The sequence below is a fragment of the Monodon monoceros genome, unplaced genomic scaffold (genome assembly GCF_005190385.1).
Source record: "Monodon monoceros isolate NGI ecotype Baffin Bay Population unplaced genomic scaffold, NGI_Narwhal_1 Super_Scaffold_6, whole genome shotgun sequence".
Lineage (NCBI taxonomy): Eukaryota > Metazoa > Chordata > Mammalia > Artiodactyla > Monodontidae > Monodon > Monodon monoceros.
In genome coordinates this window covers 41,724,536-41,737,808 of record NW_021703783.1, presented here as the reverse complement: position 1 = coordinate 41,737,808, position 13,273 = coordinate 41,724,536, and the positions used below count along the sequence as shown (strand labels likewise).

The following is a 13,273-nucleotide window of genomic DNA, read 5'->3' as shown; positions in this document are numbered from 1 at the left end:
ACCTCCGCTCTAGCAGTCTCCTCTCAGTGGAAAGTCTCTCTCCTGGTCTAACTTTAATCCCTCCTGCTGCAAGTCTAGATCCCCTTTCTTTCTTTTCTCTATGAGGCGACCCCTTTAAGATCAGAAAGGAAATCTTCCTCTAGCGTTTGCAGCCTCCTCTCTGGCAGCGCCCCTCCACATTCCCAGCCCCTCAATTCTGCCCCAGCCTGGAGAAGTTCTTCGTGGCCACTCCCCACCTCCACTCCCCGCCCAGAACTCTAAGGATCCCCGCATACCCATCCGGTCTGTGTCCACTGCGACCGGGACTCAGGTTCGCCCGCCAGCGGGGCGGTGACCCCCGCCAGCCGGCGGCGCAGCCACCACGGGGTTAAGGCTCCGGGCGTGGGGAAGGGGAGGGGGCCGGGAGGGGCGGGTGCCGAGCCAATCGGCGGCCGCGGAGTCCCCGGGGCCGCGAGCCGGGAGCGCTGAGCCGGGAGCCGAGAGCCAAGCGCGCCCGGCTGGGGCCGGGCCGGAGCGGAGCGAAGAGGGAGCGCTCCCGCCCCAGCCCCGGGTCCGCCGCCTGCCCGCCCGCCGCCGCCGCCGCCGCCGGCCCAGCGGCCGCCGCCCCAGCCATGGAGCAAGACCACAGCCCCCGGAAGATCCAGTTCACCGTCCCGCTGCTAGAGCCGCACCTTGACCCCGAGGCGGCGGAGCAGGTGCGGAGCGGGGCGGGGCGGCAGGGAACTCGCCCCACAGAGGACGAGGGACCCCTGGACTGTGCGATCCGAGACCCCCGCTCAGTCCTCCCTTGGCGGTGCGCCCTTGCGAGCGCCGGCGCGCTGTTTGCGGGGGGTGGGGGTCTTCTCTCCCCTCCCCCACCGTGGAAACCCCATCTCCCCGTCTGTGCTTCTTCGAGACGGACTGAAGGACGAGAGCCTGCCCTCGAAGCCGGTCCCCGCGAGAGTCGCTCCCTGCTTCCCCAGCCCTGGGGGAGGGGGCTTGCCTGAGGACACGACCCCTCCCCCCTTCGCCAGTCTTTCATCCCCCACCCAGTCAACACCCCACCAGAGTTTCTGAGCTCGGAAGGGGCGCCCAAAGGTGTCGGAGGGCCTAAGGGAGAGGGCAGGTAATGGAGGGAGTTGAAAGAGGAGAAAGAGCCCCCCCAGCTCTTAATTGGGGGCGACCCTGCCGTACCCCAGAGGGTGAGGACAAGAAGGGCTGAGGAAAACTGCGAGGGCTGGGGCTTGGGGCAGAGGAGTGGTCGTGTCTGCAGGCTGACTCCGCGCTCTTCAGGTCTGGACACTGGGTCCTTATTCCCATCTCCTGCCCTTTGGATCGGTAATGGGGCGGGGTGGGGGGCCGGCGGGAAGGGGAGGGCATGGAGAGAATGGCCCTGGGGAGCGCGAAACGAGGGCTTTCTCGGGGCTGGGGTCCTAGCTGGGCGTGGGCAAGGGAGAAGCACTGTGCTGGGCTGGGCTCAAGGGGTGGGAGTCCAGGGCCCTGGCCCAGCCTCCGGGCCTGGCCTATTTTTAGCTCCGAGCAGCCTGGCAGAGGCGGCACTGTATGAGACTGTGTGAGAGAGTGTGTGTATCAGGGAGAGTGAGCCTGTGCGTGGAGACGGTGACCACCCGCGGTCGCTACTACCGCCCATTTGCCAAATATTTGCTCGTTTGCTCATTGCTCCATCTCTTTTCGGGTTCTCTATCCATTTGCCTAGACATCCCTGTTCCTAAAGACTATCCATTTCCCCCAAGGTCACTTCTCTGTTTCCCCCAACCGGCTGCCAGGGCTCTGGCTGGGCCTCCCCACCTGAGAAAACTCTGACCTCTTGGGATGGGCTGGAGAGAGTGTTCTTTCTGCTGCTCCAGCTGTTTGGTGGAATAAGGTCTGATGTGAAGGGAAAGGTTGGGTACACACGCTCTCCCTATAACGTTAGCTTCCCAAAGTGTGGGGAGGGGTTAGGGACCTGTGTCTCCATCCTGTCCCTGGCCTGTGGGGGGAGCCGCATCTCCAGACCTCTAAGGTGTGACAGTAGGAGGGAGGGTGGTGGGACTGCAAACCTCCTGAGGATGAGGAGGGCGGAGAGCCAGGGGCGTGGGGAGCGTCCCCTTGGGGTCAGGAGAAAGGCTATTATGCCTAGAGGCAGGGGGCCGGCTAAGATAACCTCAGACCCAGGGGAAAGGGCCCAGGAGTGTGAGCTACGGGCTCAGGGGTGAGGTTCCAAGCAGAGATGCCTTCCACTGGCACAGCCAGTGCTCACTGCCTGACGCCTGCCTCTGTTTGGCGTTAGATGTGGCAGGTGTAGGTGTGTGTTGGGGGAGGGCAGGCCAGCTGGCCCAGGGTTCTGGTGAGCAGGGGAGGAGAATGAGGCAGTGCTATAGAGCCAGAGGGAAAAAGAGCTGGGACTTCAGCCTGCTTTTCTCTCGTCTTCCGAAATCTGTGTCTGCTCAGCCTGAAATTCCACCTGCAGTCTAACTTCAACCCCCCCTTGCTGTGTTACCCAAGTGTGTAGGCAAAAAGTTCCCGGCTTGGCAGGAACACCTAACCCAGAGTGACATGAGAGGGCGGCAGGGGTTGGAAACTCTGAGTTATGGAGCACAGAGTGGCAGGGGATGGAGGGGTGCCCACAGCTACCAGGTCCTTGGCATAACTGGTTTGGAAAGAAATCAGAGGCAAAGGCACCAAGTGTCCTTGAGAACTAGGATTTGTGATCAGGGCATGGAAAATAAGAGACCGCCTACTCATTTGCTAGTAGTCCAGGTGCCTGGGAGGTACTTCAGGAAGTCTAACTTTACTCCCTCCTGCTGTAGGACATCAGAATTCTCAAGGACTCTGAGTGCTTAGAAATCTTGTCCAAGGCAAGGACATTGGTTAAGGGACCTGTCCAAGATCACAGAGCCCTGCTGCCCTCTCAGAGGTCCTTTCTGTCAAACTTGCAGACTCCTTCTCAGGCTCCCAACCCCCATTAATCCCCACCCCCACCGCACCCTCTCCCTCTCTCAGCTCCCCTCCCCCAGGGCAGGAAAGAAATAGAGAGGAGTCCTCTCTTAAGGAGAAGGATGGCCTCACCCCACATGCACGAAACACACTTGCCCACCTGCTGGCCCTCAGCACGTTTGCACCAGGAATAGCCAGCGACGGACTCACAGATAATGTCTATGCTGTGCGTGCTTGTATGCACACACAAACACACACACAGAACTGGTATTGCCAGGGACCTTGAAATGCCACCAAAAACAGATACTGCTGGATTCTCCTAAGAAAACAGTCCCTACCCCAACCTACCCCCATTCTATGTACCCATTTCTTTTTTGAGGTGTCCTTCTCTCAGATTAACCCTGCCCCCAGCTAGGGCTGATACCCACTTTCTGCCCTGGAGGGAGCCACAGGGACTCCAACCCCACGGTACCCTTCACTTTCAAGCCTCCAGAGAAATGGAAAAAACTACGTGTCCCAAGAGTCCTTGGACTGACTTCAACAACAGTCAACTTTATTGGCAGCAAGACAAAAGAACAGAGGCGGGGAAAGGGGGCTCAGAGGCCCAGCAGTGAATCCGCTCTTATCTGTTACTTTCTTAGAATCGGACCCCAGAGCCCAGGATAAGATTTTTCAGTTTAGCTTTAGTCCCTGACCAGGGTCCTGCCTCACGCTTCTCCTCATATTATATTTACCATGACAAGGATTTCTCTAGGCCGTATTTCCTGACAAATCAGAAAGGCAGTGTGTACAAGGATAGGGAGGAGATGAGGGAGGGAGGGGCATGGGCCAGGTGAAGGCACGTTCAGACCCACCTTCTCTGTGCTGTCCTCCCAGGCTGGGTGGGGATCGAGGGGCGCTCTCCGCAGGTGCTGGCCCACCACAGGTTTATGTCCATTTGGGGAGTGGTCTGGGAGACTAAGGGGAAAGTTTTGTGCCCTCTCGGGTTATTTCTGACCATTGATCCAGGATGGACGGAAGGACAGCAGGCCAGAAATCGATGCATTAGCGCAGATATAGCTGCTGAGATGGAGAGCTGGGGCCAGGACCCGGGGAGATGCGGAGACAGAAAGGGGGTTGGGGGAAGCAGGGAGTGGAGGTGGTCTTCTGGGTCCCCAGGGCAGAGGGATGGGCCCAAGAACGTCCACCCGGAGACCGTGGGTTCAGTGTAACGTGGCACTTTTGGAGGTGTGCTAAGTGGGTGGCCTGCATTATGTTACTGAGTGTGCGCGGGGCTGTGATGCTTCCACGTGTACTTGACCTCTTCCCTCAGATCCGGAGGCGCCGCCCCACCCCCGCCACCCTCGTGCTGACCAGTGACCAGTCATCCCCAGGTAACCCCAGGACGGGTCGCTGAAGGGAGTGGGGGCTGCTGAAGACAGCTGGGTCCCAGTGAGAGAAGGTGGGTGCTAGACAGGAGGGCACATCTGAGGAGCCCGCGGTCTCCCCAGTCCTGGAGGCAGGGAAGCGGTGGCTGGGTTAGCAGGGGAATTTCCTCCGCTTTGGAAAGACAGAGCAGTGCTAGGAAGAGGGGGAGACAACCTGGTTCCTAAGCCCCCCAGGAGTTGGGGTGGTCAACGGAGTGTTGGTTGCTGTGGCAACAGCCTTCCAGGTTTCTCCAGCAACTGAGAGGCTGCTGCCCCCACCGCCAGAGGCGGTGACAGCTGTGAGGGGGAGGGACCGCCGCCATCAGCTATTCTCATGGCCCCCAGAGGGGAAGGGGAAGGTTAGAAACAGCTCAGGGAGCAGCTGGCATTCTGGTCACCAGTGTCTTCATCAAGGTCTGGGGAGAGAACAAGGTCTCAGAGAATGTCAGGGGTGCTGGCGAGAGAGTGGAAGAGAGGTAGTGATGCTAATAAGCCGGACTGGAATTCAGGATACCTGAGTCTCCAACTTTCCTCCAACTACTAAAAAAGACTGTCCTGGGCCCTGCACAGGATAAGTTTGCTGTTCTCTCTCCGGTGTTCCCTCCTAGGCATGTTTCAGTTCTGGATCGGGGGTGGGGGGCTGATTGGAAGAAGACAGGGAGGAAAAGGACAAAAGGACCACAAAGCCTGCCTACGAGAACCTCCAGGTCTGAGGCAAGGATGTAGATGCAGACTGACCACAGAGGCAAGGACAGGACTAGAAGCAGGAGGAGGTAAAGCCAGCCAGCAGAGCAGGAGGGAGCTGGAGGGAAGAGGCTGGGGACAGCCACAGTCAGGGCCAGCTTCCTAGGGACAGATGTGAGGGACGGATCAGGAAGGAGGTGATTGCAGAGGCTCCTCCCCTTGGGAAGTCAGTCTGTGGGACCCCCTGGGTTTCCCATCCTCATCACTTTCTCCTTTCCCTCCTTCCCTCAGAGGTGGATGAAGACCGGGTCCCCAACCCGCATCTCAAGGTGAGCTGGCCCCTCCCGCTCAGCCCAGCACAGAGAACCCCCAGACCCATTAGAAGATTATTCCTCAACCCCCCCTCTTAGGACCTTTTGTCTCCCTCTTTCTTGTACACCCCCCCCCAAAATGTTCTTGAGTGGATGTACACACATGGTCCTCTACGTTCTCCCATACACGGTTTCCTTGCTCACCATCATAGGGGTGGGGGCCGAGGAAGCAGGAGTTTTCTTCCCCCACTTGCTGAAGCCCACACCTACCCCCAGTCTCCAGTCCCACAGCATGGCACGGCAGGGAGGAGGGCGAGAAGGGCGGACGCCCACCTGTGCTCTGTGCCCTTCACAGTCCACTTTGTCCATGTCTCCACGGCAACAGAAGAAGGTGATGAGGACCACACCCACAATGAAAGGTTCGGAAGACCCTTCCCCGCTATGCCTGATGCTGAGCAGTGGCCAGGATGACCCGTTTGGAAGGAATCCTTGGGAAGTCATTACATCTGCCTTTATTAAAGGAGAGTTGTTGCTGGACCACCCGGGGCTGCATTCCAGCTCTGCCACCCACTAGCTGGGTGGCCTTGGAGAACCTGATTAACCTACAGGGGCCCTGAATACTACCTCACTTTGGCAGTTAAATAAAGTATGTGAACTCACCCGGCATAGTGCACAGCACAGAGGAGGTACTCAAATATTTCTTGAATCTAAATTGAGTCTTTTCTCCTGACCCCAAAGGAGACCAGGTATCCCAGCAAATCAGGAGCTTCTTTTGATCTTAAAGGCTCTTCCTTTCCCCTCCCTTACCTTTGAAAAAAGTACATTTTATTGTCTAACTTTAGTCCCTCCTTATTGTACAGCAGATGTCCCTCCTTGTTCAATCTCAGACAGGAAAGTCAAACCACACGGGCAGTGTGTGCTGGCCCTCTAGTGGGGCTGTCACATCTGAGGGTCCATGGAGGAGGCTGGGCAGTCACGTCCAATGCTCTCTCCCTTTCTGTTTGCCCTCAGAGCTCCAGATGATGGTCGAACATCACCTGGGGCAACAGCAGGAGGGAGAGGAGCCTGAAGGAGCCGCCGAGAGCACAGGGACACAGGAGTCCTGCCCACCTGGGATCGGAGACACAGCAGCGGAGTCGTGGCTAGGCACCTCTGGGAAAGCACACAGTACGTTCAGGCTGGGGAGGGACCAACCCCAGGGGAGGCCAGCCTTCCCCGTTGTAGGGAGGGGCCTAGCAGTAGCCAGAAACTGTCTTGAGAGTATGGATCTTTGCATGGACGGCGTGTGTTTGCATCTCTTCATCTTTCTTTACTGAATGACACCATCCCCTCCCAACTTGGACTTCAGAGCTCCCTATTGTATCGGGGGAGCCCGCCGGCATGGGAGCAGCCTTCACGGGCTGGAATCCTGGCTCTGCCACTTTATCAGCCCAGAGGTCTTGAGCAGCTTAACCTCAATCAGTAAAGTGATAATGATGGTGCCTATTGCCTTGGGTTGTGTGTGAAAATTCAGTGAGACTGGTCCTTAGCCCAGCAGTGAACACAAAGTATGCAAGCAATGGACCCTGCCTGTCCACGAGTCCTTATCCCAGATGTGGGCCGGAAGTCAGAATGTTTCCAGTTTTATGAAGGTGACACGGTATATACACCATATGTTCCATAATACCTCCAGCAGAGCCCCCTGTAATCAAACACATGAAGATTTCTGCAGGGAAATGAGTGGTCACACGAAGTGGGATAAATAGGCTATCAAAAGCTCATCTCTGTTCTGGTCAGGTTTAGCCACACTTTGAGATCATACCCCAAATTTTAAGCTTTTTTTTAGAGGGTTTTTTTTTTTTTTTTTCGATTGCAGATTGCAGATTTTAAAAAAAATAGTGAACCTAAGTAGTCATTGTGACCAGAGAAAACCCTGTTGGTCTTGCCCCATTGCCTTCCGCTTGGTCTTGGGCTCCTCTCAGGGCTTGTTGAAGTATAGGCTAGGGTGAGTAGAGGCAGCTGCCTCTCTCCAAGCCCTCGTGAATACTACCTGTCCCTCCCACCACCTGTTCTCCCTCCTCAGAGCCTGCAGAATCCATCCCTAACACTCAGGAGAGGGGCAGTGAGAAACCCAGCACAGAGGAACCCTCAACCCATAGACCACCATTGGATTCCAAGGGAGCCCGTTCGGTAAGACCCCAGGGCTGGGCTGCCCAGTCTGCAGGAGAGCAGGCTGTGTGGGGAGGGGGACGGCTAAGATCTGGAGTCAAGGAAAAGGGGGACAAAGGACCAGCTTCAGTCACTGAAAAGCTGTCGTCTGTGGCCAGAGGATTTGCATCTCCCCAGAAGGACAGACAAAGAGAAATGGGATAAAAGTGCAGCAGGAGGCAGTGAGGTTAGACTCTGTCTGAGGATTTCTGGCTCCTGGAATGGGTGATGGAAGTAGACCGTGGATTTTCTGATAAAGGGCATTTGGAACCCAAAGGGAGATCCTCACCTGTCCAGGCTGGTAAGCAGTGGTCCTGCCTGGAGTGGAGACACTGATGAAATAACCCTGTGAGCTCTGATTTTACAGTCTCCCCTCCCCTGTGTAGACTGGACACGGGGCCAGGGACTGGAGTCAGACACTAGAAGTTGGATGCCTGACGGGATGGTTGGGCACACCAGCAGGGGAGGGGACAATAGGACCTCAGGCCTCTCACTCACCTTCTCTTTCTATCTGCTTCCCTCGCAACAGGTCTGAGAGTGAAGGAGGTATCTTGGAATCAAGACTGCAGTTGGGAATGCACGGACACTGGATTTGTTTCTTATTTCTTCACTTTTGGGGAAAATATCTTGTTTTTAAAAGTGATAAATTTAGTGTTAAGTCCTTGGTATTCTCCTTCTTTCCCAACTTGGAGAATCTTTTCTCCCTCCCGTCTTGTCCTGCCCTCTCTATAGCCCCCCTCCCTCTTGCCCAGCTGCCTCCAGGAAGGAGGAAATAAGGAAGCTGGGCAGGAGCCTTGAGAAGGGAGGAGTTTTTCCCCAGCCTTGCCCTGACTTGCTGGGGGAAGAGAGCTGAGGGTCAGATAGGTAGGAGGACTGACTTCCGGGGTACCAAGAAGGAAGGATGGCCCCAGGCTCTCTTCATATTGAGGAAAAGATACAACCACCTGGCAGGGCTGCCAGGAGGCCTTGGAGCCCTAAGGCCCGTATGGCTGCGACGCTGCTGTGGGCGCCATCTGCTGAACAAAGCCGGGAACTGCACCCTGGCACTTGGCCCATGGGAAAGAGGCGGGGCGTTGCGTGGATGCCTCCCTGCCTGCCCTCCAAGCCTCAGTGATTCCCAAGCTTCAGGATGTGCTCCCTCTCCAGCTGTTCGGAGACCACCAGCCAGACTCCGACCTGTTAGCTAAGCTAGATTGAGGACACAGTGGCTATTCACGAAGAGGCCCTTGCTGGGAACTGGAAAGGTCACCTCTCCCCCTTGTCCACGACACCAAGGGGCCGGGGTAAACGACGAAAGCTGAGCAGAAGTGAAGAACCTTCCTCAGACCCCACAGCCAGGCCTCTCCTGTCTACTGCTTTTGATTTTTCCAGGCAGTGGGGAGAGGAGAGGAGGGGAGGGGAGATTCACCCCTCTTTACTGAAGAAGTAGTGTGATGGAGAGAAGAAAGAACTTCAGAAGTGTAAGGTCCCCTTCTGCCACCCTTGCTGTGCACCTCAGGCAAGACCTCACCTCTCTGGGCCTCCATATATAACAGGATGAACACCGCACCAGGGTTTCATCGGCTTGAAGAGACAGTGCACGTGAAGATGCCCAGTGCACTTTCACCCGACAAACAACACACACAGCCAGGCCAGGTCTCCCTTCTTTATTGATCTCTGGCTATAGCAGGATTCTGGGAGACCAAGGGTGGGGGTGAGTCTCATGCGTCTCTGCCCCACTCAGGGTGGGGTAGGAGGGACAAGTGGCAGGTGGCAGGTCTAAGAGACCATGGATATGACTTCACAGGAACAGGGCCCACTGTACAAATGCATGGTTGGTACAAGAAAGGAGGAGGGCAGTCACCTGGACTTGGGCCCTTCCTGGGACAAAGCCGGGTGAGAGGAGCCTGAGGAGAGGAAGGGGCAGGGGCCTGACTGGGCTCTCTCCAGAGGACATGAGAGCAGCAGTCCTGAGCCCCTGCCCGTCTGCCTTCCACCCGCCACTCCCCACTTGTCCTGGGGAGGGGCCTCTTGGGCCGGGGCTGGGAGGGGGAGGGACCCTCTCTGTCAGCAACACAGGATTACTGGGTTACACCTCACCCTCCCCATGCGCCCTTGACCCCAACCCAGCTCTCCCCTCCTGTGCCCGTAGGATGTATCCTGAAGGTGCTTTGCTGGGGAGACTTCAAAGCACTTTACAGACATTGGTCGGATGGGAGCCTCCCAGCCCCAGGGGAGAGGAAGGAGGCAAAGGGTTCAGGACTCAGCCAGGGCAGATGACAAGCCCCAGGGGCCTAGACCAGTCCCGAGTCCTTGGCCACCCCAGGAAAGGCCTCCTCTCAGCCCCTGGTGGCAATGGCTCCTCTTCCCCCAGTCACCATTTCAGAATGGGAGAGAGGGAAGATTGCAGGGTCTGGGCTGGGGATGGGACTGAAGCAGTGCAGGTCTGGGGTAAAGAGGATGCCCCCCATTCCCAGGCCCTAGAAAGGTACCATGCCCTGAAGGAGCCCACTCCCCTACCCTCACATAGGGCTCTGAAAACCCCCAGCTTCCTATCCTATTCCAGCCCTTCCCAGGGGAGGAAAAGGGGGACCCAGACCTGCCAGCTAAGGTCTGGGGTGGGGGCTGAGGAAACCCCCAAAATGTATTGCTTAGAAACTTGGAGGCAAAAAGGATGCGGGAGGACCCAGGGGGCTGGCATCTCCAACCCTCCCCTGCAGGCCCTGGGAAGCCTCCAGGAAGCTCCCCTCCAGCCGACCATCTGGCCATAGGGAGAGTCCAGAGGCGGGGGCGGGGGGGGGATGGACACAGTGACCACTGGGAGCCTGAAGCTCCCCAGTCTTGCCGCCGGGAGATTAAAGTGCGCCCCAATGGGTGTCGGGTGGGGACAGGCCCTTTCCCCAATCCCGCAATCTCTGGCATTTGTCCTTCGGTTGGGGTGTCTGTTCTTTGATGTCCATGCTCCCTTGGAGCAGATGGGGGAGCCAGTCCCGATGGATGGTGCTGACGACATCGAACACTTTGGACTCGGTGAGGACCTGGGAGAAGAGGAGACACCTCGGTGCTCTGACCTCCTCCTTCATCTCCAGCCTGACTTACCGTCCTCGGGTCCCACTGGATCCCCACTCAGTCCCGCTTACAGTTGAGCAAAAAAGGCCCTGCAGAAGGAGCTCAGCCAGGGCGTGAGCGGGGCTGGATTGAAAGTCATGCCCAGCTGACCTCCCGGAGCCTTGGGCCCTGACTGCCGCCTCTCCCCAGGCCCTCACAAAGGAGCCGCTCAGCCCACTCCTCTCTTCCTGCAGGTGGGAGGACTCTGCTCTCCACTCAGGCCCCGCTCGAGTCTGTGTGCTCACTTCCTCCATATCCCTGCTGGGAAAGAGGGAAGGACCACCTTGCATCCACTGAACCCCAGAGATGACCCTTCAAAGAGGGCTGTGGCACACCCCGCTGGCCCAGCTCCCTGCGGAACCTTAAACCCCTCCCTGTCTGCCGCGACAGGCTCACCTGGGCCAGCCCCAGGCTAGTCCAGATTCCCGTTCTGGTTGTGTTCATCTTCGGCAGGGGAGGCTGGCGCCTCTTCCTCACACGGGGACAGCTCGTCAATGGACATCTGGTTGGTGACGCCTGCAAAGGGGCAGGAAGGAAGCTGGGACCAGACCAAGCAGTATGTTTCCCCCAAACCCAACAAGTAAGGGATTCTCACACATCCCCCTTCCTTCCAGCTGAGCTACGTTCAACCCACGCCTACCTGGGGAGAGCCTCTCCAACCTTGCTAAAATGCACAGCCCTCAACTCCCACGTTAAGGAAGAGATGTCCCAGCCAGGGCCACCAGGTTACCATATCCACAGGGTACCATTGACAGACCGCAGTGTGCATGGGGTCCCTCAGGTTGTGGCATGTGGCTGTCCCTATCCTCTCTCAAGTCCGCATTCTAGAACGGTCCAGGCCAGTCAGCCAGTCAGTCGTTCCTGTGATCTTACTGCAGCCTAGTCAGTTCCCTTTCCCAACTCAGGGAAGGAGTCAGACAAAGGGCTGCTTGAGGAAGGGCTTAAGGAAAAAGGACCCGCTACTGCTGTATCAGCCACCCTCCCCGCAAGGCCTCATCCTCCCAATGGACCCACCACTTGCCGCCCGTTCCTTCCATTTCTGCTTGTTCTCCTGAATGTATTTGGTCCAGGTAGAGCGGAAGCTGACCACGTCGGGGTTGGGGTCTCCCACTTCCACATCCAGAGAAGGCTGGCGCCACTGGAAGCTAAAAGCCAGACCCCAACATTGCAGAGGTCAGGCCCTGCCCGCCCCAGAGCCATCTTCACAGCCCTCGGAGTAGAGGGGGTAGAAGACCAGTAGGCTCAGGCACCCCCATCCTTCTCCTCTTTTCCCTCTGCTAGGTACCCGCAGTCCCCATCCCTCTCCACACCTTCCCTCCTACTAGAAGGAAAATAAAAGCAGATTAGCAGAAAGGCAATAAAGACAGAGCTAATGGGAGAGATATAAATACGGTGGAGGGAACAGAGGTGCAGACCACACTCCCTGCCCCCCATCCTTCCGCCCCTGTGTGTGACTCGCAGTAGAGGGGCTCCCACTTTTGGAGTCACCTGCTTCTCCACGCCCGCCATACCTGTACCTCCTCCCTGGGAGTCAGTGCTCTCTGTGGGCCCCCGGCTGCTGCGGCCACCCTCACCTGGGCTGGGTTTTAGACTTGGAGTCTTCCTCCCCCATGGGCTGGACACTCTTCTCGGCCACATCAGTCAGCACTGAGAACGTGGGTTCCACGATGAAGTCGATGAAACCTGCAGTGCAGGGGTAACACAATGGAGCCATCTGACCTGGGGGCCCGGGCAGAGGATATGGCCGGCACAGCTGTGCCCCCGGCTGCATGTAAAACAGGGTCACCTGGGGCTGAAAAGTTCCTGGTGGGGGCAGCCTTTGCGATGATGTCTTTACGACCCCAGAGAACTCCACCCCAGGACCCCATGCTCTAGCACGGCGGGCTTGCCGCTATGGGAAGAATGGCTTTGAAGGAGGTGGACTTGGAGAGGTCCTGACCCGGCCCAGCCAGCACCCTTTAGCCTTCGCAACTCTCTCCTCCCTGCGGGAAGGGACACTCACCAATCTGGGACTGTGCCACGAGAGTGGAAGTGCGGTCACAGAGCGGAGAAAAGGGCAGGCCCAGCTCTGCCTCTTTGTCACCCTGGGGGAGCAGACAGGGCGGGGAAGCACCTCAGTCTACCAGATCAAGGTGCAGCTGGGGGTAGAAGGGGCTGCCGGGGGAGAAGAGGGATCTCTGCGCCTTTGACCTGGAAATGAGTGGCATGCAAATGCCACTGCTAGCAATTACTGTTAAGCTTTTCGGAGATGACATTATATCCCGTGGGTTTGGGATCAGGTTGGCAGCTGCAGGCCACTGAATGAGGACTGGAGTAGGAACAGGGAACTTGGAGAACAAAGGGGAGAGAAGGCCCCATAGCAGGGGCGGGGGCAGGCAAAGAGGCCTCGTACCTGGCGGAAGAATTCCTCCATGAGGGCCTTGGTCCAGCGGCTGTGAACCGACCACTGTTTGGTGGGGTGGCTGATGTCAGCGGCATGGAGCAGTAGAGACAGGGCCTTGGGCTTATCAATCCTGCTGGGGCAGATGGCAAGGGGAGGGAGACTGATCTTTTAGGGGAAGGAAGCCTGGACCATTCCTAACTTCCCATCACAAGCCCTCTCTCAGATCAAACTTCAAACACCCTGTGAGGCTAGACACACACACACACACACACACACACACACACACACACACACACACA

The 13,273-nt window shown here is 57.5% G+C and overlaps 2 protein-coding genes across 15 annotated transcripts in view; one reads left to right on the top strand and one right to left on the bottom strand.

Annotated features, from left to right (window-relative positions):
• Positions 1-422: 422 nt before the first annotated feature.
• On the top strand, positions 423-8,165 carry PPP1R1A (protein phosphatase 1 regulatory inhibitor subunit 1A). 3 transcript variants are annotated; one of them, XM_029204610.1, is made up of 7 exons: positions 423-695; positions 4,229-4,289; positions 5,298-5,335; positions 5,703-5,736; positions 6,329-6,484; positions 7,380-7,486; positions 8,034-8,165. In XM_029204610.1, exons 1-7 carry the CDS (start codon positions 612-614, stop codon positions 8,037-8,039), a joined length of 486 nt encoding a protein of 161 aa, XP_029060443.1. In that variant the 5' UTR covers positions 423-611; the 3' UTR covers positions 8,040-8,165. The 3 variants fall into 3 exon arrangements, with proteins under 3 accessions (XP_029060443.1, XP_029060442.1, XP_029060441.1); XM_029204609.1 differs by having other exon boundaries at positions 515-695; positions 5,673-5,736; XM_029204608.1 differs by lacking the exon at positions 423-695 and having other exon boundaries at positions 1,938-4,289; positions 5,673-5,736.
• Positions 8,166-8,252: 87 nt separating this feature from the next.
• Positions 8,253-13,273, bottom strand: part of PDE1B (phosphodiesterase 1B) — a 28,269-nt gene continuing 23,248 nt past the window's right edge. For 6 of the 12 annotated variants that reach the window (XM_029204607.1, XM_029204601.1, XM_029204604.1 and 3 more), the window contains 6 exons: positions 12,984-13,107; positions 12,594-12,675; positions 12,166-12,274; positions 11,606-11,736; positions 10,988-11,107; positions 8,253-10,521 (listed from right to left, as the gene is read on the bottom strand). In XM_029204607.1, the coding sequence (XP_029060440.1) occupies positions 11,004-11,107; positions 11,606-11,736; positions 12,166-12,274; positions 12,594-12,675; positions 12,984-13,107 (550 nt within the window). In that variant the 3' untranslated portion in view covers positions 8,253-10,521; positions 10,988-11,003. Of the gene's footprint in view, positions 10,853-10,987; positions 11,108-11,605; positions 11,737-12,102; positions 12,275-12,593; positions 12,676-12,983; positions 13,108-13,273 lie in introns of those variants that run through there. The other 6 variants (XM_029204600.1, XM_029204603.1, XM_029204599.1 and 3 more) reach the window with 5 other exon arrangements.

Bases quoted from the DNA above. Each gene is read 5' to 3' on its own strand.
- PPP1R1A (XM_029204608.1), top strand. From the start codon at position 4,013: ATGCGGAGACAGAAAGGGGGTTGGGGGAAGCAGGGAGTGGAGGTGGTC. The intron at 4,290-5,297 runs GTAACCCCAGGA...TCCTTCCCTCAG, and splicing joins CAGTGACCAGTCATCCCCAG to AGGTGGATGAAGACCGGGTC. The intron at 5,336-5,672 runs GTGAGCTGGCCC...TGCCCTTCACAG, and splicing joins TCCCCAACCCGCATCTCAAG to TCCACTTTGTCCATGTCTCC.